The sequence below is a fragment of the Siniperca chuatsi genome, linkage group LG6 (genome assembly GCF_020085105.1).
Source record: "Siniperca chuatsi isolate FFG_IHB_CAS linkage group LG6, ASM2008510v1, whole genome shotgun sequence".
Classification (NCBI taxonomy): domain Eukaryota; kingdom Metazoa; phylum Chordata; class Actinopteri; order Centrarchiformes; family Sinipercidae; genus Siniperca; species Siniperca chuatsi.
Window position 1 is genome coordinate 6,378,614 of NC_058047.1, and position 27,214 is coordinate 6,405,827.

A 27,214-nucleotide genomic window follows, 5' to 3' on the forward strand; every position below is an offset into this window, starting at 1 on the left:
TTGTTAACCTCTTACCTTCTCTTCACTTAGAAGCCAGTTCATCCTAAATCCTGTTAGACTAGCTCTTTTTTGTCAGGTTTATTACATTTTGACTGAACGAGTGTATATAGCTCTGCTTTTATTTTGAAGTAAGCATTGATTAAACGGATGTACAGTGAAGACAGCAATCAGTTTGATGGTAGTTTAAAGAAGCCCGCCTCCTCTCTCCGTCGCCTCCTGGCGGTCAGGCAGGACAACAGCAGCACTGACTGGACAGATCACAACAAGTGAAACCAGCTGCTGTTATGTAACATTTGTCGCCACCTCGTGGTACAATCTAGACACTGCTTATTATATCTTATATCTTATTGAACTGGACTTTTCAAGCCAGTTTCTTTTACTCTTTAATTATTATTATATATCCTTTGTTTAAAGAAAACCCCATCACATTTATTCATCTATTTGTTACAACTTTACTGAACATTGAACCCATATGATTCGTACACAGAGTGAAATATTCCCACGAAAAATGTACACACGTGTATAAACCTGCAAGATTCTGTATTGGTATAGTTTGAATTTTATATAGTTTTCTCAAAACATCACCTGGACATATTTGGCATTTTTGGAAACGCTGGGATCTCCATTATAATTTAAAAAACGCTCTTTGGTGCACAACATGGGTTTGTAAAGATCGTCGATGGAAAACCAGAATTGAAGAGGTTAATCATCAGATTTCCGGTTTTCCAAAATGCCAACATTACCAAAGTGCAAGTCTTTCTAAAGCGGCTGCGGGACATCCATCGACCCCCTCTCCATATTCAACTCTCTGCCTCTTTCGCCTTCATATCAATGGACCCTTAATTAAAAAGTTTTGGGGATATGTTTTGCCTGGACCAGCTGTCAGATTCCTGTGGGTATGACTCACTGAGCGGAATCAGATTGCTTACATCGACTCCGTACTTGGAGCCCACTGTGGGGCAAGGACTATACTGGTCAGTGTATGAATATCATGGATGAATATGCATATTTGCGTGCGTGTTTGGGGGTGTTGCGCCACAAAACCACAACAAAAGATAACTCCGTTTGAAAAATCAGCAACAGAAAGCTTGGGAAATGCACAAGAAAGGAAACTATTGATCCCATAGCTGCAGGTATGGAAATATAGGCCATAGAATAATATAGCCTACTTAGTGCGAGTGTTGTTCCTGCTGAAGGGTGTGTCTCTGTAATGTGTGTGTATACGCAGTAAAAGAGGAGGTCTTCTTCTTCTTCTTCAGGCAAACAGAACCGACTGTTCTGCTCAGCGCTGCCAAGCTACCTCATCCGCGAACAGCTTTCTGTATATCTACATTAAATCACGTATATTCCGTATTCTAGACCGATTTATGTTTTCTACGACTTCTTTTCCAAGCTGCACTGCGGAAATCACACGGGACTATCCAACTGCTTCAAACCAGAAGTACCAGCCACAGGAATCAGCTGCTGTGTGTGTTTAAACAGCAGTTTAATTGCCTTTTTTTAGTTTGTTTGTGTGGAGCTCTACAAGTTCTTCTCAGTTCAACAATGTATCAAGTCGTAAGGAAGCTGTTTTTTACGGACTGCCAGTGTGCTGAAGATGCGTCGAAAACGTACGAGGATCTGTTCGCCAAGCTGGACACCAACAAGGATGGAAAGGTGGATGTGTCCGAGCTGAAGGCAGGCCTGGATGCTATGGGCATCACAACTGGGAAAGGAGCAGCTCAGGTAGAGCCGTAGACACAGTACACAGTACTTATAGCGAGAGAAAGTTGTCAAATACTTGTACTTGTAGTACTGAATTCCTGAAGGAACTGGGCAGGCTGCATTATTAACCCTAAGTAACCCAAACTCTAAATTACAGGCCTCAGAGGGAGTAACTATAGTACATTTACTCAAGTACTGTCCCTAAATACAGATTGAGACACATGCTGCTTTATTGTCTGTTTTAACAGGTATTTCCATTATCTGTTAATCAGACTAATTGATTCATCTTTTAGTCTATGAAATGTCAGGAAATAGTTAAAAAGGCCAAAGATGACATCTTCAAATGTCTTGTTTTGTCCAACCAGTAGTCCAAAACCTTCAGATATTCAGTTTATGATGATACAAAACAGAGAAAAGCTGCAAATCTAAACATGTGAGATGTTGGAATTAGTAAATATTGCCCAGTTGTCATGAAATTGTAGATGTTCAAGTTTTACATTTTTTTCTGAGCACTTTAAAGACTTCTCGTCCAAGCTAGCTCAAAAGCTACGCTTCAAAAATGTATTCTTGACTTTGGGAACAGCGGTTGGGAAAGCAATCTCACCCCAATGTGTAACGGATCAGACGGTGGTGGTTGTTCCTGGTGCCCTCCAGGTGTGAATCTGAGTGTTTCATCCACCTGTGATAGGCCTAGTCCTAAATTTAAAACCAAACTCTAGTCCTAAATCTAAAACAATCCCTTTGATTTGATGATGATCCCCAGAAAATATCCTGAGAAGTCTAATACAGAGAGGAAGTAAGGAGTTAATTATCTTTGTGCACATCTTTTGTCTTGATCGTTTAAACGTATTTTTTCTTTTAATTTCACGAAAATAAAGCAAATGGAAAAGAAAAAAATAACTGATGGAGACAGAAAGATTTTCTCACGTGTTTTTTCCTAATAGGAACAAATCACCTGGAGCATACATTTATCTTCTACAATCTGGCTTCTCTAGATATTTGCTTTCTCCACAAAAATAACAGCAACATCAGGCTGGTAAAGAGCAGGATGGGTGAAGAAAAGGTGCACCAGTATGTCTGAAACTGTCTCAAAGTTCAAACTGTAGGTGTAGGTGAGCTTTTATTGTGGGCTGTGACTTTAAGAGGAAGGTCCCACCTTCGCTGATCAAATAATCTTGCATTCCTCACTCATCAGTGAATCTGATAACTTTAAAAGCGTGTGTCAGGAAAAAAGGTTGGGGAAGTCACTGCTGTGTGTGGCCAGGTGTTGTAAAACAGGAGATTTTGACATCCATGCGATTATGTGATAATGATACGGCTCACCTCTTGAAGCAGTTCAATAGTAACATTGAGGTTCAGGTTTCAGTTTTATTTTTGTGCAACATTATGCACCTACAGCGTAGCAAGACAACTGAATGAAATTCTCTCTTGATTTACAAATGAATAAAAAGTGATCAAATTCAGATGTAAATTAATAAAAGCAAAGCAGCCAATATAAAATCGAAGGAAAGCATAGACCATGAAAGCGTAAGATAATGACAGATAATTAGACCAATTAAAGGACTGTACACAGGAAGTGAGTTCCTTTCTGAGTAAAGGAAGCATTTCTCTGCGTTATTCTGCCACCGACTGGCAGAATCAAGCAGTGTGAAGAGGAGTTGGCAGACTTACCTCATCTCACAGCAGAAACAAAACCTCCTCCACCATCCTGTGAGGAGGTCAGACACCCAGCAGCCAGCAGACTCCGATACTCTATGACACGAAGACACTGGATCGCTAATATTCTGTGTTTTCTTTAGAAAATAGTTTCCTCTGGAGACCAAGACAAAGATGATGGGCTCGACTTCAACGAGTTCTCAAAGTATCTAAAGGAGCATGAGAAGAAGTTACGACTGACCTTCAAGAGCTTGGACAAAAACAGTGATGGTAAGGTGTAATTATCACACCAAACTTTAAGTTTATGGATTTAACTGTGGTTCAAATAGTATACAAACCGACAAACTGAAAATGTACCTAAAAAGTAAAACTAAATGCTGGGAATTTTACACATCTAGTAACAATCTATCGTGTTAGTGGCAGAGAATTTGTCCCCCTCAGCATGTGAGAAATGTCAGGACTACTGTTTTTCTATTTTCAACAGGTCAAGTGGACTTCATGGAGATAAAGCAGTCCCTTGCTGATCTGGGACTGGACATCAGCAAAGAGGAGGCACAGAAGATCCTTCAAAGGTAATTGTGCTTATTATATGTAGCTGTTATTCATTTGGGAAGGTCACTCTGCAGTACTTGGTGTGCGCTAAAGAGTTGGTTGAGAGTTAAACACCATATGGGACCGGGGCTCATGAAAATATTCTGTACCTCTTACTTCTGGACCCAAGCAAAACCCTCATGAACATAACTAAAAGTGAAAACAAGATGTTAAAGGTGGGGACCAGTGTGAGGGACTGATAACCAATTCAGTCTGTAATTTGGCTGGGAAGTGGGCTGATCATGGCACATGATAAAGAGCTGGCAAGATGTCTGACTGAGTTGGAGAGAGTATACAAACATGTAGAAATAAGTTTTCTCTCCTCTCTCGGGCTTGATTTAAAAGTTGGCCATTAAACTAGCTTTAGCTAACTTAGCTTGGTGACTTTGGTTAAGAATCGTGTAAATTAAAAGTATCTACCAAGTATATATGTAATGTGTAATCTAAGAGAAAATGATTGCTCCGATAACATTGTCAAAGCGTAGGACACAAAAGGCACACGTATAAATGTGGTGTATGTAAGTGTAGGGCTGTTCATCCATAATATATATTTCATGAATTATTTCGATCCATTCATCAATGGTGGGTGGCTCTGTTTTCAGCCACTTCCTTGGGACAGCCTTTTTGCTTGCTTATCATTGCCTTTTATAAAGTACAACATGTTTGATGCATTCACAGTTTTCACTTGCTTGCTTTTTGTACTTGTAATGTGCAGATAAACAGAATGGTGATAGAAGTTGAGAAGAGGCCCACAGGCGTCCTCCATTAGTTAAGGGATCAGTTTATAAGTATTGTAGTTGTGTGAAATAACTGCCTATTATGACTTAACACATCTATTATGCACATAAAGAAATCTTCATGAAAACGTAAAAGTTGATTTCATTTTAATTTGGGTGCTATTTGTGTTTTATGGCACAACTTCACTTCCAAGGTGCATGGAGGAAGGAAAAAGTCTGAAGAGGTCAAAACTCCAGCAACAGTAGTGGTATAAAGAACAACTTATACCTTCATCAGGGTCATCAGAAAACACATGACCTTTTGTTATGTGTTTTCTGATGACCCTGATGAAGGCCACAAGCCGAAACGCATTGGTCTGACAATAAAGTTGTTCTGTATACTACAGGTGTTGCTGGAGTTTTGACGTCTTCTGTTGTTTGTGTTTTATCATCAGCAATTTTACCAAGATGCAGAGGGCCCTACATGTTCGAGAGAAATATTGAAATTTGAATTACCAAGTAATAATAATAAGAAATCTAAAAATAATAATTTCTGTCTTTCCTTGTACGCAGGGCTGTACATATCTATATTTAAAAAAACATTTCTTAGTGTTGGTCATTTGTGTCATGTTCCTATGGAGCTCCCTTAAGGTCACGGCGAGAATTGTTTTGAGGACTACTTTTGCATTCCCTCGCAATATGTTTTGTGTTTCCTCACAATATTTTGCATTTTCCCGCAATTCTTTTCTTCCGTTCCTTCCGAGCCATATGTTTATTTCCGCTTAGCTGCTCCCAGCACAGCGCAACAGTAGATCAGCTCATTTAACTCTGCTTTGAACTGGGCATTAAATATGCTGATATAGTACTACTGCTCAATAGGCATGCATGGTTATGTAATTAGTGAAAGTAAACTTAATTCTTAGCTCAAGAAGTCTCTCCAGAAGAAAGCAGTACGGTAATCTGCAGGATGCTGTCGGTTTCATTTGTGAACAGTTACTGTGCTCTGTCCTGTACTGTAGCCCAGAGGGGTTTCACTGAGGAAAAGGGGACGTCTCCAGAGGTGGAAATACACATATGCAGTTGAATCTACCTCATAAAGCTAATGTGCTGTATTTGTATGAGTAAAAAAAAAACAACCAACAAACAAGAAGGTGACTGGTGAAATCCTAGATGCATGTTAATGGCAGGGATGAAATGGAGTTTCTTTCCAACCCAACATGACTGACTATAAAGCTGACTATGGTCACTATATGCTGCAAACAGAGTCTGTGGTTCTGTCACAGAAAGAGCAGACAACCACTTGCAGAGATACATCAGGAATGCAGACCAACACAAGTTGGAAAGCTTTTTGCGTTTTGCACAGGGTCCTCTGTTCGTTGCACAAAACATATTAAAGCAACCTTCAGTGCTGAAACCGGTTTTGGTAGAAGGCCTGTTGCTGTAAGTGTGGAGCAATAATTGATGTTCCTTATATATACAGCTCCTACTCAAAAGTTTGATAATGTTCTATGTATAAATAATTTGCAATGGACATCATATAAGGTGAGGTGTCCATAAACAATGCTAAATGCATTAAGTTGAGAATCTAAACAGTACCTTCCATTACAAATAGACATATGGCTCAGAAGGAATGGAAGAAGAAAATGATTGCGTGAGAACACAAAACATATTGTGAGGGAATGCAAAAGTAGTTCTCAAAAAAAATCTCGCCATGACCTTTAGGAGCCCTGTATGTTCCAGCCTACTTGTATCAGTTATGTGCTTAAGTTAATATTTTTGTGTGATGTGATTAGCCTTGCACCATGGCCTGTAAATATAGTAATTAAAAAGATAAAACAACCACAGTAGAATTGGAAGTGGAGAGATGGTGGTTAGACTGAAATTATTATAATAACATTTTTATACATTTCTCTAATTATGTTACAGTTTAAATTGTTGTAGAATATTTCTCAGTTTGCAAGGGACCCTCAGCAAGCTCATCAGCGACTCCTGAAACTTCAACAACACACACTACTGCTGGATAGAAAAGTTATTTTATAAGATCAAGGACATTTTATAGAGAAGTAATATTCACTATCTGTGGAGCAGCTCCAGACTGTAGTTACTGTAGTACTGCATACTGTATTACACATTGTTGGATCTCTGTTTTTGCTCTGGGTTCATAAATGCTGATCGGGCTGCCTGATGCTAAAATAATATATATTTAATAATAAATTCATTCCACTCAAGAAAAACTGGGACATTGCAAAATTTTGTGTCAACAGGCAATGGTAATAAGTATGGTGGATTATATCAGTACATTATTTTGTCACACACAGAGAAAGTTCTTGGACCTACATGGGATTATAACCTGTTTGAAATAAAAAAACGTGTTACACTGAGTTGGATCCTGTTATAAACGTCATTTTGTTCTTTGCTCTGCAAGTCAGGCCAGCTTTATGCAGTAAGCTTTATGGCATGTTCTGAATTTGCATAAACAAAGTTTGAAGCAGCAGATGTACAGGAGCACGCTTGACAGTGAGACCTAGAAAGAGAAGTAAAGCAGGATGTGCATGACTGTGAATCAGACAGAAAGATTTGTTTGAAAACCAGAGAGTCGTTGATGTGTGTCAGCCAGTCGAACTGACACGGATGAAGGAAAATGAATGAAAGGAAATGAACACTGAGGAAATCAAAATATACAAAAATAAGCTCAGAAATATATCAGTTGTCCCGTTTTTGTCTGCTTTTGACTTTATGTAAAACCTTTTTTTACTGTTATAATTGGTGGTTTGGATGACTTCAATCTTCATGACTTGTGACCTAATTCTTGTTTGCATGCTCCACTATCTGTTACCATTAGGCAAATCTCTCTCTCTCTCTCTCTCTCTCTCTCGCTGACTGAGCAGAAGTAAGAACTTAATTGGTCTAAAAAGTGAATGGGATTTGGCATAGAGTATTATCCAGTAGTCTATTTTCTTTGGTGGAGGGCTTGATGATATGACATAAAGTTTACAGGATAAATTGTGACTTTTAGCTTGATAAATGCAATGCTAATTATTAAAAAAAAAAAACATAAATGAGTGTCTGATATTTTATTTCTTGTGTTTTATGTTTGTCCTGATTAATTACAGTATGACCAGTCAAAGGTTCTGGACTGTGGGTAGATTTGTTGGTTAAACTTCTGGTTAAATGTCACTGGCTATTCTCTTTTTGTTCAGGATTCAGACAATTGAACAGCTGTTTATTGAAAATTGCTAAATTTGTCCTTGTGCTTAGGAGTTTAAGGCACTGACTATGTAATCACAAAGCCCCCAGTTTGAGTCCAGCTGAAGGCCTTTGTTGCATGTCTCTCTCTCCACTCAGTTCCTGCTAGCTCTCTTCTACACCTGATCTACAAACTTGTACTTGTTACTTGATTCTTGGACCTTAGGTTCAGATTTTAGATAAAAATGACATAAAATTAAAAAAAATTGTCAATGTCAATTTCTGTCCTTGTTGTACAGCATCGATGTGGACGGCACCATGACTGTGGACTGGAATGAATGGAGGGAGCATTTCCTGTTTAACCCAGCCACTAACCTGCAGGAGATTATCCGCTACTGGAAGCACTCCACGGTAAGGGGGGAGGGCATGACTCAGTAACTCTACTGTCTGTGTCCATATGTTAGTGTGTGTGTGTGTGTGAGGGAGACTGGATTTATTTTAATTAACATAGTGATACACTCATAAAAACACAGACCAAAATGATTGCCACTTACAACCAGAGATGGAGCCAAAAAAAATCAAGGTTCAACTCGGTATACTGCAAATTGTTTTAGTTACAATGTAAGTTTCAATTAATGACACAGAGAGTAGAAAACTGTAAAGATCTGTTTTCATAGTGTGGACCAAACTTTAAAGCAGAGTATTTTTAACTTCTTGTTAATGTCTCTTTTGGTTTGATGAGGTTACCATGAATAGATGGTGCTGGTGAATAGGTATTTGTTTCCTGTGTAGGGGAGACAGTAGTAGTAGTAGTTTTGCAATCACATATTCTCTACAATGAATGGAGGCGTAATTAAAGCTCTGAAAATTAAATTGGTAATGAAAAAAAGCATTTCTTACACAATCGTCATTTTTGCATTTTGGCGCCATGGCCAGCCTGAGCAGGTGGAGGATGCTCTCACATAGAAAACAAATCACCAGTTAGAAACTTAGAGAGCCATGGAGGCAAAACAGATAACTGTCCTGTGCCTTCAATGTCCTTTGACTGTCCTAGACCTCACTTTAAGAACCCATTGCGCTAAAGGGGAAAGTTGTGAAAGAGAGTTGACAGCTGATACTGGATTTGAAGGAGGACTTTGGCAACAGATCAGTACCTCTACGTCAACAGATTAGACTCATTAAATTCCAGAGAAGAGGTGAGAAAAATAGGGAGATAGGTGTAGAAAGAGCGAGACGAGGGGAGGAGACTATGAAGAGTTTGTAATGTGATGACCTTTTCTTGGAAAAAGAGGTTTTTTAGAAGCGGCAAGAAAACGACATTGCACAAGTCAATTTATTTATCACAACTTGGAGTGCGACTCTTACCAAACTAATTGAGAGCCTTCTGGTCCGGTTCTAGAAATTGAGTCTTAATTGTTAATGAACATCAATATCAAAGACAATATTTCATTCCTGAACTTTTTCCTGGCTAGTTAGACTAATAAATCATATTCAAATCCCAATGTTTTAACTGAAATTGCACATATAGATTGTTGGCTGTATAGAAATACACGGTGACTTGTGCTATGGTTGCATGCCAGAGACACAGCCAGTTCCAGCAAAAGGCTAATCTCTGATGTTTGCTGCCTCTGTTCACTTGCACAACCTCGCAGGTTAAATAAACCTGTGGCTGCTAAACTGAGGCAGAGATAAGCTAATTTCAGTCTGACCTAAAGGAGGATTAGCTTGTCAGTGGGATTGGGACAGTTCGCTGAGAGAGGACGTGAGTCTAGAACAGGACAAGACAGGAGTGAGGTAGCTGAGATGAGGCATCGGTGGTAACATCTATGGCAGTGGGAGCTTCCCACCATCTCCAGTATTCACGCAGATGGTTACTGGCCACTTGGGATACAGCGTTTCTCCCCTCAGGCTGTATTGAATCTGCAGACCCTCGACATCTGACTGGGCACTTTATTAGAATCGTGTAAAGGATCCTGATCAGTCTGAGAATTAGAGTTTATGACGGAGCTTGCACAACTTTGCGACTATATTATACTGGATCAGCAGCTTTATCAGAGGCTTTAGATGGCCATGGCTCTGCTGCAGCCTCAGCAGCAGCAGCAGCAGCAGCAGCAGCAACAACAGAAAAATAGGTTTTTCATCAACTTTGAAGATGACGGGGTGATCTATGAGGTGGAGATGGACATGGTAGGTTCTTGTATTTAGCCTCTCAGTCCAGGTTGCCACCTGGTCATGAATTAAAACATGGTGTGTCTATGTAGTAGAACCCGATCGATGCATCAGCATGGCCGATATCGTCAGCCAATTTTAGCTTATCACAAATACTGAATTATGGTATCCGCATATATACAACATGTTGGCCCATAAATGACAGAAAAGGCAAAGATATGTTTACAGTAATTTACAAACAGTGTTGCCATTATGTACTTTGTCCACTAGAGAGTGCTTACAAGTGTGTTTTTCAACCGTAAAATGTCCCTCCCAGTACATATCTTGGTCATAATTCTGCATTAACCAAATTTGAGGTTTCCTTATCAGAAATAGATGTTTATGTTTCAAAATTAATATTGGCTTATATATTGTTATTGGATTTTTAAAACTCTAAAATGTTGATATCAATATTGCCCTCAAAGAGCAACAAACTAGTTGACGAACGAACTAGTTTGTGCAGCTTCTGTTTCCCTTCATAGGCCAAAATAATAAAATAAGTAAATAAATAAAATACTGGGTGTTCAGTTTTTGTTGAGACTGTGGAAGAAAGGTGTTCAGTCAACTCGATTTTGAGGATGTAGTTGGTGGTGGAGCAGTTGCTTTTAATTCAACTATATTGTAAGGTGTCCCTTAATATTTTGTCCCTCCACTCCCATGAAGAGATGACAAAGTACCATAAATAATAACTCAAACAGCCACAAAATCACCTTAGAATTAAATCACCACATCTCTGACAAAGTCTCAAGTAAACAGAACATTATAAGATTCACAAAGGTAGTATTTCTTGCTAGAATATATTAACTTAAAAGCAGACTTCCATGGGTTTGAAATTAAATTTGAAACAATACAAAGCTCTAGTGAAAGTTCAAATTCACACATCTGTTTTTGCAGCCCTTGTCGAACATGCTTTAGCTATAAGTAGGCATATATCAGTCTGAGAGTCTATAGGGCCCTGACAAGTTTCTGTTTTAACTAAACTAAACACAGTTCACGCAGTATTTAAAATGTGTCTTTGACTGTGATTTAATTACATTGTGTTGTGTGTAGGTGCTGGACATTGGTGACAGCCTCGCCATCCCAGATGAGTTCACAGAGGAGGAGAAGACGACAGGTATATGGTGGAAGCAGCTGTCAGCGGGGGCCATGGCAGGCGCTGTGTCCCGTACAGGAACCGCCCCGCTAGACAGGATGAAGGTGTTCATGCAGGTGTGTCAAAACTTGTACATTTTATTGGTTGTCTGTCACATCCCCTCTGTCGAATGTTCTTCATAAATCACATTTGGAATATTATTCTGAATGTTTTTTTGGTTAAAGGCTGACGTAACTTTCAGACCAAACAAAAACATGGTTTAATCAAAGCAGGGTGCAGAGTATTCACTGAACAGTGGTAGTGTATGTATAGTAATATACTGTAAAAATATAGGGTAAAAATAGGATAATCCCACATATAATCGTACTTGTGTTAGCTGAAATGGCACAGAATTACAATAGAATGTGAAGAAGCTGTTCCAATAGATAACGTGGCAAAAGTGGTTAACCTGTTCTTAATTGTATTTTATGTATTTTACATGCTGCCTTTACTACTACATAAATGTATTTACTTTTTAAAGTAATGGCTTACAATTGCAAGGTGTTTCTATTTACAGGTGCATTCCTCCAAGAGCAACAAAATCAGCCTGGTTGGTGGTTTTAAGCAAATGTTAAAAGAAGGAGGCTTGATGTCTCTGTGGAGAGGAAATGGTATCAACGTACTGAAGATTGCCCCTGAGACTGCCATTAAATTTATGGCTTATGAGAAGGTAAATCCATTTCACTCCCTTTAAACTGATTACAGATTACATACGCCTCAGGCTTTGTGCTATAACATTCATATACTGTATAATTCATCAAAGTTTTAATATCAAAGATTTTAATATCAAGATAAGTTGATTACTGCTGACACTAACAGTCCTTTTGTCACTGTTAGATGACCCTCAATAGTCGTCATGCAACGCTCCCTTGTCACTGTGTTTCATTAGTTTAAGAAGCTGCTATCCAGTGAACCAGGGAAGGTCAAGACCCACGAGAGATTCATGGCTGGATCGCTGGCTGGAGCCACAGCACAAACTGCCATCTACCCCATGGAGGTGAGCCGAGACATTCACAGGTGTATTTGCGTTTACGGTTTGTTTCGTATCTGAGTATTATATATAAACGTTACGACTGCAACCTAATCCACTAAACTGCTGTTCATTTGTATGCCAAGTGTATTCTGAATATTCATATTTTCAACCAAATACTGTATGCCTAAATTCACTGCTTGTGTTGAGGATATGTACAGACAATAGGGAGGTGGATTATGCTGCAGGAGTAGTTTGAGAAGTTTATTTTGATGTTTTGAACTAATTGAGCTGCTCAAACCTTAGCACCATGAATAAATTCATATATTGTTCAGCTTCAGTCAGACTGACTGCTACCTGCTTATTGATGTATCAGCCACTTGCTGCTACAAAGTACCAGTCAAAGTGCTGCCTGGTAAAGAACGGCCTCACTGATAATCTTTGTCCCTGCAGGTGATGAAAACCCGTCTGACCCTGAGGAAGACCGGACAGTACTCAGGAATGTTTGACTGTGCCAAGAAAATCCTGAAGAAGGAGGGAGTGAAGGCATTTTACAAAGGCTACATTCCCAATATTCTGGGCATCATCCCCTACGCTGGCATAGATCTGGCCGTGTACGAGGTACGTGGTGATGAATCGTTCTCATGTGGAAAATGTAGATACAAAGCTCTACTTCCATATGCAACATCATCTGTCATTAAAAACAGCGAAGGACTTCCACTTGGTATGTTCTATAGATGTCACATATTGAGTTTGTGAAATATGATACAACTAATACTCCTTTCTCACACACAAACACTTCCCTATCCTCACCAGAGCTTGAAGAACCTCTGGTTGTCCCACTACGCCAAAGACACAGCCAACCCCGGTATTGTGGTGCTACTTGGCTGTGGTACCATGTCCAGCACGTGTGGCCAGCTGGCTAGCTACCCCCTGGCTCTGATTCGTACCAGGATGCAGGCACAAGGTACAGAGAACCAAACCTCATTCAAAATTCTGTCAACTTTTAATTTAGCACTGTTGGCATTTCCCCAGTGCTTCCATGATCTTATCCAGAGGGACTTACATGGAGTGTAGTAAATTATTTCTAAATCTTTCACAGTTGGTGGATGATTTTCTTCAAAATTCAAAAAATTATAGAAAGAAGTAAATCAGTTGAGCAGTGAATGTTATGTTATTGGTAGAGAAATAACCATTGAAAGGAACATACTAAAGACTAAGTAAATATTGATTAATATTTATATATTAACAACGGATCACATGACAACTTGTATGTGATGTCGCTGGTAGAGATGAACCCACAGAGAATTATTACCTGCCCAACTCAGTAGTTCCCTTTAGCTCTACTGAGCTTTATAGCGTCTTTCAGTTCATTGTAATGGTTTTCTGGCCCACAACTTTACTGTTTTGGTTCATTCTTACCGCTTTTATAGTGTTGTTTTCTGCCATTGCAAGCATCTGTGTTCAGCAAAAAAACTCTAAAAACCACTGCATACTACCTGCCCAGCACCAAACAACAGTCAAACAAAATTAGCAACAAGTTTGTTAACATAGTGGAGCATTTAGCAGCTGAAGAGCCAGAAATGTCCCTCAGGAGTTAGTGGAGACTAAACAAGGCTATAAGGCTACATTCATCAAGTGGCCAGAAACACGACTCCAAATAATTGCTAGTGTTGCTCCATATTTGATGGATGTGTAAATAGGCAACTGTTAACTAACAAGTTCGTCATATCAACGTTATTAGGTGATCCTATGTCATTATTGTCTTTACAGCTTGTATCTGCTGCCCCCAGGTGGCCAAACAATTATTGCACGTTTAATCCAAAGGCTCATAAATATTTTCTTCTGATGGTTTGGGACAGCAGTCTGGGGTGTGCTTCATTATTGCATGCATTATGTGTTCAAAGATGGCTCATAAACATTTAGAGATATGATTGTGATTATTAAATGGGGGCAAAGATACATGGGGAAAACCTTTGGCATTGCCTGGGTGGTTGCTCAAGGACAAATGAATACTCGTATATTAAATTAAAGCACTTACATCATTGCCTGACACTGGTATGTAAGTGTAAGTAAGAATCCAGTGGTTTCTCAAATGTTGCGCTTTTTCACATTGTTTTTTATTTCTTTTCTCAGCTTCTTTAGAGGGCTCAGAGCAGCTGCCCATGACCCAGATGGTGAAGAAGATTCTGGAAAAGGAAGGCTTCTTTGGACTTTACCGTGGCATCTTGCCCAATTTCATGAAGGTCATACCTGCTGTCAGCATCAGCTATGTGGTATATGAGTACATGCGGTCTGGCTTGGGTATTCAAAAGTAGGCAGCAGAGTCATCTGTGACTGTGAGTCCGTGAGAGTGTAAGAGGATGCGCAGTGATGTTTTTCAAACTGTCATGTAAAGAACTTGTTTACCTGTAGGTCTCCAGTCTGGACTCAAACTGCTGCAGATGGAGTCATTGTGGAAGTTTCTAAAGTGATTGTAGGACTTCGGCTAAACTGTTGAGTCATTATAAAAAAGAAATTGTTTACAAAATCCTGCAATACTCACAGAGGGCTGATAATGATTAATAAGACTTCTACAATGTTTCCAACAGTATGTTGTTTGTCCAACCTATGTTAATGCACCCACAGATTTAAAGTATTTAAACATTATTACCCAAATCAACAATGAAACAAAAAAATGTATTGAAATCAAAATGAACTTCTCCAAGTGTTTTTGGTTTTCAAGTTCTTAATAATCACCTCTTTGGTTGATTAAACTGAAAGTCAGCTGACCCAAGCTGGGCCCTAAGACTGACAAAAGGTAATTCCGGTATTTTTAAACCTGAGCCCTGTTTGTACATATTTTGGGGTCTAAATGACTAATAGGTACAAAAAGTTTTAGAATTGGTCCAGTATATCACCTCGGCTGACAGCCACGAAACAGGTTGCAATGACGGCAACGTAATCCCTGGGGGCAATTGCGCCTGTCAAAAGTATGTCCACTAAAAGGGTTTTTGCCACTGACAGGCTCAGATTGTTATTCTAAGTGTCTGACAACATTATAGAAAGGATCCCCACAGAGATAGACCTTTTTTTTTAAAGAGTAAGATGACTTATTGACTCAAGTTTCCACTGTCGTCTTCCTGCAAAAACTCACCTCTCGCGACATTTCAGAGCGAGACTTCTGTTTCTGGTTAAACAAAAAGGATCTTACTCTTTAACAAGCTGAGGTGATATACTGGACTAATTCCAAAACTTTTTGTACCTATTAGTCATTTAGACCCCAAAATATGTACAAACAGGGCTCAGGTTTAAAAATACCGGAATTACCCTTTGTCAGTTTTAGGGCCCAGCTTGGGTCAGCTGACTTTCAGTTTAATCAACCAAAGAGGTGATTATTAAGAACTTAAAATCCAAAAACACTTGGAGAGGTTAATTTTGGGTAGAAATGTCAATGTTTTTACATCAGTCATTTTAAGTATGGGTCCTGTTATGTCACTGCACCAGATATATGTCATATGTTCCTCTAATATTGGACCAAAAGGCACCTTATTTTATTAATCTAAAAAGTGGAACACTTGCTGATGTGGAATAACACTTTATTTCTTAATTTCTTTTACCATCTTTATCAAAAATAGACAGACCAAAAGAGAATTCACATCTTTCATTCATTTACAGAGACTTGTCAAGCTTTATAGAGTTTCCCAAAATATTGTGTAAGATGTCCTTTGTGAGTGGGGAGTTGTTTGCAATACTGTATTTACTCTTTGGTGATTCACATTCTGGTATGTTTGAGACAGGTGTGTCCTTCAGTGTTGTTGGTTCCACAAAGGTCTCTCTTATATAGGACATCAACATTGCACCTTTTCAGAGAGTTTGGTGAACAGAGGAGTAATGTGCCTTATGTGTTTGTTCTCATATCTGTGAACTTCTCCACCCTCCATTTTTTTCTTGCCTTTCTTTCCAATATTTGGTCAATTAGATGCTGGTGTTTACATTAATAAAAACATTTGAATACAAAAGTTTTTGTAGTTTTGAGTGCATTTATTTTCAGCTATGGTGGAACTGTAATTGAATTTGAATAAATGATGTCATAAATGTGTGGCCCAGTACATCGAGGCAAGTAATGAGTCAGCTGTGATCTGAAAACCTCATAAAATTGAAAACTTGTTCTATAAACTCTGATGTATTCTAAACTAAATACAAGCTTTCACTCGAGCCTAGTGTGTTGTGCCATTTGATGGTGTGCATTTGACCCCTGAGGCTTGAAGTACAGATTACTCCAGTTTAGATCTTATGTAATACCCTTTTCCCCAGTTTAATGCTGCTGACTTTAGCTGTCTGATCCTGGCCACATAAAAGGACACTGTTACAGTGGCTCTGCTAATTTTTAGCATTGCACTAAAGAAGGGACTGACAGAAAATTGCTTTCCACCTATCCAGTTCCTGCTTAATAACTCCAAATGTACTTTTTATGATTTTGATTTCAGAATAATCACTAAAGTCAAGCAAAAAATACTGAACATTTCTAGGTTACAGCTTCTCAAATGTGTTTCTTTTTACTCTTTCATATCACACATTGAAGACCTCTGGGTTTCTTGACTGTTGGTCAGACAAAAAGGACAAATTTAAAGCATTGTTTTTGGTTCTGGTAACTTGTGACTCTATAGACTCTAAAATGTTATAAATAGAAAAAGATCAGCTCAAGTAAAAAAAACAAAAAAAAAACAGTATGTTGAATGACAAAAGTACATTTATTTGATATTCATTGAGCCAGAACTCGTTCCACATATTTTCAGACTATTTTGTTCTTTTTATGTTTGGTATTTGAATATTTCTGACCTTGGCGACTCCTAGTGGTCGTGTCAAAGAAGTCAAAAACTCTTTTCTTTGACAGAATAATTGGATGGTACAATCACATAAAACACTTCTACACAGAGGTTTTAAAATAAGGGCCTGATAAGGAAGAAAACAAATGTTAAGAGGAAATATACTGTATGTCCTATGGAAAGAGGTAAATAAAACCATAGTGGTTTTATAGTTTCATTTATTTGTATACTATTTAATCTGAAAATAGCTTCTTTTCTGAGTATATTCCATTCATTATGAGTGTACCAACAAGAGAAAAAAACGCCACAATGGTCAGGATGGAGCGCAGCGCTTTGAACCAGCTGGGGTAAGTGGGCAGCAGAGAAAGATCATAATGCAAGGAGATTCCGAGTCCCATGATAACCATGGTGGCAGCAGGAACAATGCTGTCGCTCATCACCATGGCCACCCAGGCTAACAGCGAGGGAACCACACTGTTGGACAGGTTTATCCAGTCAGGTTTGGCTGGGCTGCTCTCAGGAAGAGTGAATCCCCAGCGAGCTCCACCCAGGAAGGAAACAATGGAGGCACCGTAAGCTAACTGAGCATAGGCCAACTCTGGAAAGTAGCTCTCAGTCACAGCCATGAGCAGAGTGGGGGTGACAAAGGGGATCAGTCCTGCAAACCCCAGGTACAGGGCAGGTTTGGGACTTTTCCACAAGTCCTTCATGTCATAGCGCAGCAGATCCAGCTCTCTGGGAGGAGGTTCAAGCTGTGGTCGCTTCTTCAGCCTCACAGCAGAAGAGTGGAAATGTTGGTTCCTCACTACAAATGGAGCAGCATGAGTCTGGGTCCGCTGGAAGAGTTCAATCCTTCTGAAACCAAGGACAGCAGGAGGTTTTACTTGTCCATCGTCCCGTTCTGTATTCGGCAGCCTTGCTGTTGATGCCCAGCAGGTCTGCAGGGAGCTGGATCCACCATCAGAAGCTCCGGTCAGGGCTGATGTCCAGCATCTTTGTGGAGGACCTGCCCAATGCCACACCTAAAAGGGCATTCATATTCAAATTTAAAATACATTTTAATTTTAAAATGATAAATTATTAGAAATATAATATAATAGCAAAGACATCACAAATGGTCATTACCTTCTGGGCTGCAAAGGTGCTTCTTCTAAATATAACAGGGAGCATCTGATGAAAAAGCAAACAGATCAGGTTAAAAAACAAAAACACACAATAAAGGCTAATTGACTCAAAGTTAAAAGAAAAAAGAAAAGCAAATTAAAATAGAAATAAAAAAGAATGATCTGTCAATTGTATTAAGGCTGAAACTAGTGATTATTTTCATTATTGATAAGTCTTCTGATTATTTTATTGATCAATCATTTGGTTCATAAACTGTCAAAAGAATAGTGAAAATTGCTCATCAGTTTCCCACAGCCCAAGTTGACCAACGGTTCAAAACCCAACATATTCAGTTTACTATCATAAAAGACAGATAAATGATGTGAAAAATCAAAGCTGAAGCCTATAATTACCTCTGTTTCAGGTTGAAAACCTCATACTTTGTTATTTATCATCGGGGGTCACCCAGTAGGTAGTGGGAAACACGTTGGTACGCGGTTTATTCCTTCCGTGTTGGACGAGAGGCGTCCCTACAGTTCCACTACAATACAGACTCTAAATAGAAGCAAGCTAACGTTAGCCTAATAAATAAATATTAATAATTCGACAAAAATGTTAATTGCTACAAACATGTACAAATGTGTAAGCTACTTGTTTCAAACTGGCCGCGCTTTGTTCTTTTTTTATCATCATTGAAAACAATCTTCTTCTTCTTCTTCTTCTTGATGTTTTATGGCGGTTGGCATTAACGCCACCAACTGGAATGGAGTGTGGATGCACAATCTAACTATACAGTCACTAATTCTAATAATAAAGAAAAGAAAAGAAAATGAGAAAATAAATAAATAAATAAAATAATTAAGAAAATAAAATTATATTCTCTCTTTCAAGTTCGTTCTTCTAAGAAGAAATAGTAACTCTATCTGAAATTACGAGCAGGTCTTTCTTAGATAAATAAGGATTGAAAAAGGGGGGAGTACAAGTGATGTGGAGGGACCAATTGTATCAATTACTTCCTAGGCTGCTCACACACACACACACACACACGGAAATGACAGCTAACTTACAACTAAGACAAAGGAAACACCAGGCAAATTCTGCTGTGCTTGCCTTAGGCCCCAAAATGACTAAATCCGCCCCTGGGAAGGAGCCCCAGGAGGAGACCTAGATTATGTGACTAGTCTTTTTTTCTTTCAATATCAAAATCCAACCATCATGAAATTCCACTGTGAAAAGGCGTCAATAACGACAACTGAAGTAAGCCTGCCCTTGTTTAACAAAAAACTATTTCTCAGCGAGGAGGTCTGCAGTTTTTGGAATTAAATATCTGGAACCAGGCTGGGAAGACATGGGGGAGAAGGATGTTTGAGCTTTCTTGCTCAGCCCGCTGCCACTGCAACACTGACACAGATAAGAAGCAGAAAATGGATGTATGGACTGTTGTCTCTTTTCATTTTGGCACAATACAAATAAACTATGTTGCGTGTAACCAGCCTCTTAAGTACTAACTAACTGAATGTAGTGTGCAGGTGTCTTCCTTCCTCTCATCAGACTATCTTACAACAAAGACATGAAGACATGGTTACAACAAATATAGGCTACTGTAAATTTCACCATAATTCTACAGAATACATCGTAGAAAAGGTTTCAATCGTAGTCATCTGGACACTGTTTTCAGAATCAAGACGTTTCGGCTCCCATCCAGAAGTCATTCTCAATTGTGAAAATGGTCTGAGAACTCAGAAATGTAAGCTACTCTGTGTTGCTTAGGCCCTGCCCTCAGGAAGGATTCCTGAGTTTCTGCTGTTTACCCTGCCTAGTTTCACCTGAAACTGACCTTCTTTTGTTTCAAATAAAAGAAGGTCAGGTGGAACTAGGCAGGGTAAACAGCAGACACTCAGGAAGACTCCTCCCTGAGGTCAGGGCCTAAGCAAGACAGAGTAGCTTAAATTTCTGAGTTCTCAGACCATTTTCACAATTGAGAATGACTTCTGGATGGGAGCCGAAACGTCTTGATTCTGAAAACAGTGTCCAGATGACTACGATTGAAACCTTTTCTACGATGGAACACTCCTGGACGAATGAGGGACTACACCGTCTACAGAATATACCACACACTAGTATCATATAGTTTTAAAAAAATGCTTTTCTGGCTTTCTTTCCTAATATTACTGTCACTTTTATCTTTGAACAGTGTTTGCTGGCAGGTGATGTGCTGGGAGTGCTGCAGCACCATCGATGGTCTGTCCCGATGCAGTGACATTTTGAACATCAACATACAGTAACATGCTGTCATAATGGCTGTCATCACCTGAGGCCAGGTCTGGATAACTGTGGGAGCTCCAGCTGTAGGTAAGAATGTTACACAATTTCACTGTGATATACAATATCTCAAAGGAGGTAGGTACTAAGCACAGGAAAATATTTTCAAATACAAAAAAGACATCCAGTCTTTAAGTAACATTGAGCATTTATTTATTGCATTTTGAAATAAAAACATTCTGTTTCAGTACTTTTTATTCTAATAGAAACCTTTGTCAGAGAGAAGTACAAGACGTGTAGATACATATAGGTCGATCTCAATGACCAGCGCCAAAATGCCCAGCAGGGGGCAGTCATTTAACAGAAGTATCTTATTTGAAGAGAGAAACTCAATATCTTGCTACCTTTGTTTAAATTTGACTAGATAAGAAAAAAAAAAACTATTTAAAGCAATAGCATGGTCCTACCCTGTCTCATGGTCTCATACATACATATATCAAAAATAGGATCTTTATATATTGTTTTGGCTAAATGGGCAAAAATGGATACAAATACATACAGCAGGATGAAAATCATTAACTACAGTAGTTAATGTTGGAAATTAGTTAGAGCCAAAAAATGGCAGCAGATGCAGATTCATATTTAACAATGAGAAAATGGAGTCAGTGTTTGCTAGAGAGTAAATGGGAAACCCTTAAAATTTGAGCTCTGTCATTTCACCAATGTTAGATGGTACACACAATGTAATCAATGAGCTCTTATGCAAAAGCTTATAGCTATGCCGTAAAGCAAGAAACTACTGTCATCCTCTAGAAACAGAATAAATACAGGAAACAGCCAACTTCAGTCTCTCACAGCTGTAGGAAGGGCTCAGACTGCTCCATCGCTCTGAAAGACAAACATTATTAACATTTTCATGTGATTCACTAAAAAAATGTAATCCATCTCTGTTTACTGACACCAATCCTCAAGCTAATTACCATTTACTACACCAACCAAGTATCAATTCTGGAATTAAATGGGCAATATACAGTATATTAATTAGATTATAATTATTATATTATTATAATATTTCCTTATACTTCCCTATCATAGTGTTTGTCTTCTGTTCCTTTATTTAACCAGGTAAAAGTATAACTGAGATCTAAGTCTTTATTTCTGGCAAAGAAGCTAGCAGAAAAATAGGGTTACGACAATAAAACATCTACAGTTATTATCTCACCCATGTTTCTTATATGTCTGTGGTTTTAGTACTTTTCAGTGACTGAATGGACAACTACTACAGACACAGAAATAAATTATTCATAAGTATAATAATAAGAGGAATATAGTAACAGAAATGTGGGTTGAATTCAGATTTCTCTTCAAATGTATCCAATTCTTCTCATAAATAGACTCAACTGAACTCATCTCATCTCAGACTTCATACTGACCCCTCCACAGCAGCCACAGCAGTCCCCACACAGCGCTCCCAGCAGGCCGTTCACCACCTGCACAGCACACAGCGCCATCTGGATTAAACCCATTACCAGCAGCACAGAGAACAGAGAGAGATGCCAGGACACCACACCGTCCGGCTCTAAACAAAGCGACCAGGCAGTTTTGTTGGACAGGTAGTCACTGGAAAGGGAGGGTGAAAAAGAGACAGCAAGTTTTTATCTGTAGACACTTTAAACCAGTGAAGAGCAGGTTAATTAGTGAGTGAGCACAGTGGTTTACAGCCACTTTAATCGTCTGGTGTTACAAGCTACTGTACCTGTTATTTTACATTAAAAGAGTGAACTGCAGTACAGGTAGCACCAATAAAATAATCTTAAAGTGAGCTACTTAAAATTAAGTTAAGGGACGTTAAAATGTTCAGTTTAAAGGGTTAGTTCACATAAATTACAAAAAAATCAACCTCTCTGATTTCTGCCTTCCCTTAAAAAAACAAAAGTGGATGTTTGTTTTGCTGAAAACACTAAAATATTTAGTGTGGAAGTTTATTCTTAACTTTGGAAATAGTAGTTTGACAAATAATCTCAACTCAAGGTCTGTTTTTTTCAGACCAGAGACTGAATGAACACTGGAAACAGACAACATCAGTCTGAGAATACCAGTAAGTAGTTAAGTATGGAGCTTGAGCTGGGAGTAGATTATTTTAGTATAAAAATACACCTATAAGTACCATTAAAGCTCACTAATTACACGTTATATCTCATTTGTTAAATCAACACAAAAACAGAAAAGTAAAAATGTTAAGTTGGAGTTATACGGGGGGTTGTGCACCAGATTGTTTCTTGGCTGGGTGCAGTGACTTGTGAGGTTGTCATACTGGCATATTTTTTAACTTCAGACAGAGCCAGGCTGGCTGTACCCCCCTTGATGCTAAACTAGGCTAAGCTAAGACGGTGTAGTCCCTCATTCGTCCAGGAATGTTCCATCGTAGAAAAGGTTTCAATCATAGTCATCTGGACACTGTTTTCAGAATCAAGACATCCGGAAGTCATTCTCATTTGTGAAAAATTTTTCACAATTGAGAATGACTTCCGGATGGGAGCTGAAACGTCTTGATTCTGAAAACAGTGTCCAGATGACTATGATTGAAACCTTTTCTACGGTAGGCTAAGCTAAGCTAAGCTAAATGACCCGCAGCTCTAGCTCCATAGTTAATGCACACACCTGAGAGTGGTGTCAGTCTTCTCATCTAACTCTCAGCAGGAAAGCGAATAAGCTTATTTCCCAAAATTTCAAACTATTTCTTTAACGAAAACGAATCCTAATTATGAAAAGTAAAATCCAAATATGAAATAAGCTGATTTATTTCTGATTTCTAATTATTTTTCACTGAAAGGAATGCCAATCTTTGCACTGGTGATTGTGAAGGTAATGTAGTAATGAAGTACAGGGTTTCCACGGGTCCTTTAAATCCTTGAAAGTTTGTGAATTTGAGGGGAAAAAATCAAGGCATTGAAAGTTTTTGAAAATAGATATAAATAGACATGGGTCATTGAAAGTGGTTGAATTTATATATTTTGTGCAGGAATAGAAAATGAAGTTATTTTTATATATTGTTTTTACTTAAAGTAACATCACTGTAACACATTCAAGTCTCTTTTTAATTGTTGTCTGTGAGCTTCTGGAAAGCCTGCTAATTCTCGTTATAGAAATTCTCAGTGTTTAACAGTAATTAACCTTGATCCACATCTCAAACTATGCTGTGTTGGGTCCTTGAATTTGATGGAATTGGGCCTGGAAAGTCCTTGAAAAGTCCATGAATTTGATGTTTAAGAAGGAGGGTTGTGTGTCTCACCCATTTGAGAAGGGATAGCTCCAAAGCTTGCTTGAGCTGCTTTTCTCAACCACACACTCAGGTCCGTGGTTTATGGCCACAGCAGAAACTACAACTGAGTAACCAGCCCCCAAAACACCCACAGATGCAAACAATATGGAACTCAGCATCTACAGAGAGAGGAAGAGAGAAAAAGAACACTCATATTGGGAATCAATACCTTTAACAATCTTGCTTTGAACTTCTGTAACAACAATGAAGTTATTCTCTCGGTGTGCAGAGAACAGGCTGAGGGTCAGGAACAGAGCACAGCCAGGACAGAGTTACTGAGATGGTGTGTGTGTGCAGTAATCTAACAGACTTTTGTTTGCTGATTCTTTCCTGGACCCCACACACACTCACACACCTACACATTCCTGAAGTATCGATCAGCATGTGTGTCTGTACTGGAACAATATGTGCTCTGTGTGATAAAGTCATGTGAAACTCCCATCAGAGGAATTTCTTTGTCACAGTGATTGAAATCTCATCACTTTGTGTGTGAATGTGTTGGTGTTTTTTTGGCATTTAATGCTGTGTAAATCATGGAGTGTGTGTACATAGTGCCCCTGTGTTTGTTGTACATCCTCAGGGTGAGTAGCCCTTTACCAGTGGATCTACTACATGTCACCTATTAACTGTGGCTGTGGTCAAAATAAAACCCAGCAGCAGCAAACCCTGGAAGCCCTAATAGAAAGATGACACTTTTCACAGCAGTTACTAATAGAGGTCCTCTTGTGGTGAGCCCAAAGCTCAGTATATACTTTATGTAATATAAAGAAAACAATGTGGAGCAAATGTAAACAAGCTTCTGATCGTTCACAAAAATCCCTCACAGTAGTACAAGAAAGCTAAATAAACCGTAACTACAGAATGTTTTGTGCTGTAAATGGTGTTTCATAATCCCATCTCCACCCAGATTTGATTTTTTAAATCAGATTTTCACAAATGTTTTTGATTCATATTCAACATCAATTAATTGCAAGGACTTAAGATAACAAGTCATTGCCATTCAATTTATGTTCCAGGTGGCAAATATCCAATACCACTCTCACACAATGAGGTGTACAGATAATAGAAGTCCATTCACTCCAATTAAAGCTGTTTAAGCACCATATCTGGGAAAAATGCTAGTTCTTCTGCTTCAGTTTCAGCATCCTGGCATTGTGCATGCTAACAATCCCAAATGTTAAGCTGTTAGGCAAACTTTAGATTTAGTTTAGATTTATAATGTTGGCTCCTGATCATCAGTGTTTTACTGAGCCTGGCCTAGCATACTGGGACATGTAAATACTTGTGTGTTTAACACACCAGTTTCTGCAGAATTATTTTGGGACCCATTCTACGAGCCTACTTAGGAAACTCGCCGAACTTTTGAAAGCCACAGCTGTGAATAATTATTGTAATATAGTGAGAAGCTAAACAGTGAAACATCTCCTCACCGCAAATCTCCGCCCACAGCTTTCATTGCCACAGCAACCGCAGCAGTCATTGTTCTTCAGACCCAGGAAGACCAGAGCTGGGAAGATCATCTGTCGCCCAACCACACCCCAAGTTTACACACACACACACACACACACACACACACACACACACATGCACACCCACCCACACACACACACAAAGATATAAAACAGTTGAGTAGATAATTAATTATTTGTTCCTCTGCTGTTTGCAGGAGGAAATTGAACTACCTAATGCCCCACCATAATCATTAAGCTATACGGTATTATATATAACTACAGTAGTTCCTAAATTTGCCATTTTTTAAAGCTGCTCCAACTTTCACCAGGGCTGACAAATTTTTCTGCAAATATGCCATCAGAATAATTTGAAAGATGCTAAATAATATCACATATATAATTCTACACATAGTGGCTTTAAACTGTGTCACTGATTCTTTAAAAAGCATTTCTATGTTAATTTTCTGATGTATTTCCAATATGTTAATGTGATCTAGCTGTACCGTACAAGATCTAATGAGATCATTAACTCTTTCAGGTTAAGCGGGTTTAGAGCTGAAACAATTATTTGATTAAATGATAATTTAATTAATTTCTTTTTTCAGGCAAATGTGCAAACAATTCTTCAATTCCAGCTCCTTAAATGTGAGGATTTGCTTTTTTAAATTTCTTAGTAAACTGAATATCTTCTGGACTGTTGATCAAACAAAACAAGCAATCTGAAGACATTATGGAATATTATAATGGGCAATTTTTGCTTTTTTCTGACATTTTATAGAATAAACAATTAATGGATTGTTAGAGGAAATTATTTGCAGATTCATTTATAATGAAAATAATTATTAGTTACAGCTCTAATGAATTTTCGTTATTTCGTGTTCAAAATACAAAAAACATCCAATCCAGAAAAGTGGTCTTCAATGATGATAAAAGCAGCTGATATCACGCATTGTGCATCTTCTACTCTGTGATAAATGTGATCTGATAGTGGCATTGTGGATTTTACCAGTTATTACTGTCAGTGTTGTAATTTTAATGTACTCACCAGCACTCCAGAGCCCAGAATGCCTCCAAAGTACCAGACTTCCTCTGTGATGTGTTCGCTCTCCACAGAATTTCCACCAGGGAAGAAGAGCAGGATGTTACACAGCACACACACAATCGCCAGAGGCATCAGCGTGATCCCCAGACACTTGGCAAAGCCACCTGAACACATTCTGACACTGATGCTTCAACCACCCCTAATAGTAACAACTTCTTGGGGTTTAAAAGTATCCTGTGGGCTTCAGAACTCCACTTAGGTTGATCTTTCAATTGAATTATCTCAAACTGACAAAGCAACAATGTTTTTGTTCTAAAATTAAACTTAAATCTGGTCCAGTTTTTGTCCACTCCAAGTTGGTCAGGTGTTAGAATTTGAGATGTCAGAGAATAATAACACTCCACCTGCTGGCTTTATATTTATCTCCAACTGCAGCTTCCCAACACCTAACAACACCTTACACCTTTTAAGCTTGGTTGTTCTTCAAAAAGCTCTGTCCACTTTACTGATCTTCCGATTGACACTGTCTGCCTCACCTGTCCTATTTCTTAGGACGATTGATACTGTTGTTGAGCCTTTATACCCCCCTGCTGCCACCCCGCCTATCTCTGAGTGATCTCACTGCTTCACTTTTACAGCAGCCAGCTATAATATGGCAGGATCACAGATGCATACACACACATGCACACACTTGTGACTGCATGCAAACACACACACAGAGCCATTAATGAAGGATTACATACCCATGTGTGCACACAGACACACACTGGTGAAGATAGTGGTTAATGTTCTACCATGTGTTTTGTGTACATGGAGACAGAAGAGGAAGTGGCAGAGAGTTGGTCGATACAGCAGGGCCCTCATGGCTGATCTGCACCTACCACTGGTTTAGTCAGTGACAAAAATTTTATTTGCTCTTTGGGCAGTATGATACACATCCACATGAGTCATTAATCTGTGAACATTTTAACTAAATTAGTTTGGATCAGATCCTGGCCTCTGGTCTCACTGGTCTCAGTTTTTTAGTTACATTTTTGAGTTTAAAAAAAAGTAAACGAAAGG

The 27,214-nt window shown here is 38.7% G+C and overlaps 3 protein-coding genes and 1 long non-coding RNA gene across 5 annotated transcripts; 2 read left to right on the plus strand and 2 right to left on the minus strand.

Annotated features, from left to right (window-relative positions):
* Positions 1-874: 874 nt before the first annotated feature.
* Positions 875-16,164, plus strand: slc25a24 (solute carrier family 25 member 24). The gene is made up of 10 exons (XM_044201026.1): positions 875-1,725; positions 3,504-3,630; positions 3,845-3,932; positions 8,153-8,264; positions 11,112-11,270; positions 11,711-11,863; positions 12,083-12,190; positions 12,617-12,784; positions 12,980-13,130; positions 14,300-16,164. The coding sequence occupies exons 1-10, from the start codon at positions 1,546-1,548 to the stop codon at positions 14,479-14,481; spliced, it is 1,428 nt and encodes a 475-aa protein (XP_044056961.1). The 5' UTR covers positions 875-1,545; the 3' UTR covers positions 14,482-16,164.
* On the minus strand, positions 15,725-18,710 carry LOC122878331 (transmembrane protein 69-like). Its single transcript, XM_044201027.1, has 3 exons — positions 18,489-18,710; positions 18,097-18,141; positions 15,725-17,993 (listed from the first exon to the last, which is right to left on the minus strand). The coding sequence occupies exons 2-3, from the start codon at positions 18,139-18,141 to the stop codon at positions 17,205-17,207; spliced, it is 834 nt and encodes a 277-aa protein (XP_044056962.1). The 5' UTR covers positions 18,489-18,710; the 3' UTR covers positions 15,725-17,204.
* Positions 18,711-18,867: 157 nt separating this feature from the next.
* On the plus strand, positions 18,868-21,901 carry LOC122878334. 2 transcript variants are annotated; one of them, XR_006378453.1, is made up of 3 exons: positions 18,868-19,505; positions 20,270-20,427; positions 21,732-21,901. It is a non-coding gene; the product is annotated as an uncharacterized LOC122878334 (long non-coding RNA). The 2 variants fall into 2 exon arrangements; XR_006378452.1 differs by lacking the exon at positions 18,868-19,505 and having other exon boundaries at positions 20,154-20,427.
* Positions 20,534-26,560, minus strand: tm4sf4 (transmembrane 4 L six family member 4). Its single transcript, XM_044201028.1, has 5 exons — positions 26,156-26,560; positions 25,090-25,179; positions 23,630-23,778; positions 21,771-21,957; positions 20,534-21,225 (listed from the first exon to the last, which is right to left on the minus strand). Exons 1-5 carry the CDS (start codon positions 26,324-26,326, stop codon positions 21,208-21,210), a joined length of 615 nt encoding a protein of 204 aa, XP_044056963.1. The 5' UTR covers positions 26,327-26,560; the 3' UTR covers positions 20,534-21,207.
* Between the last annotated feature and the right edge of the window lie 654 nt (positions 26,561-27,214).

Coding starts and splice junctions, on each gene's coding strand:
- LOC122878331 (XM_044201027.1), bottom strand. CDS start 18,141: ATGCTCCCTGTTATATTTAGAAGAAGCACCTTTGCAGCCCAGAAG. Junction 17,994..18,096: donor GCACCTTTGCAGCCCAGAAG/GTAATGACCATT, acceptor ATGCCCTTTTAG/GTGTGGCATTGGGCAGGTCC.
- slc25a24 (XM_044201026.1), top strand. CDS start 1,546: ATGTATCAAGTCGTAAGGAAGCTGTTTTTTACGGACTGCCAGTGTGCT. Junction 3,631..3,844: donor CTTGGACAAAAACAGTGATG/GTAAGGTGTAAT, acceptor TATTTTCAACAG/GTCAAGTGGACTTCATGGAG. Junction 11,271..11,710: donor GGATGAAGGTGTTCATGCAG/GTGTGTCAAAAC, acceptor TTCTATTTACAG/GTGCATTCCTCCAAGAGCAA.
- tm4sf4 (XM_044201028.1), bottom strand. CDS start 26,326: ATGTGTTCAGGTGGCTTTGCCAAGTGTCTGGGGATCACGCTGATGCCT. Junction 23,779..25,089: donor GCTGTGGGCGGAGATTTGCG/GTGAGGAGATGT, acceptor CTCTCTCTGTAG/ATGCTGAGTTCCATATTGTT. Junction 21,958..23,629: donor AGCTATCCCTTCTCAAATGG/GTGAGACACACA, acceptor CTCCCTTTCCAG/TGACTACCTGTCCAACAAAA.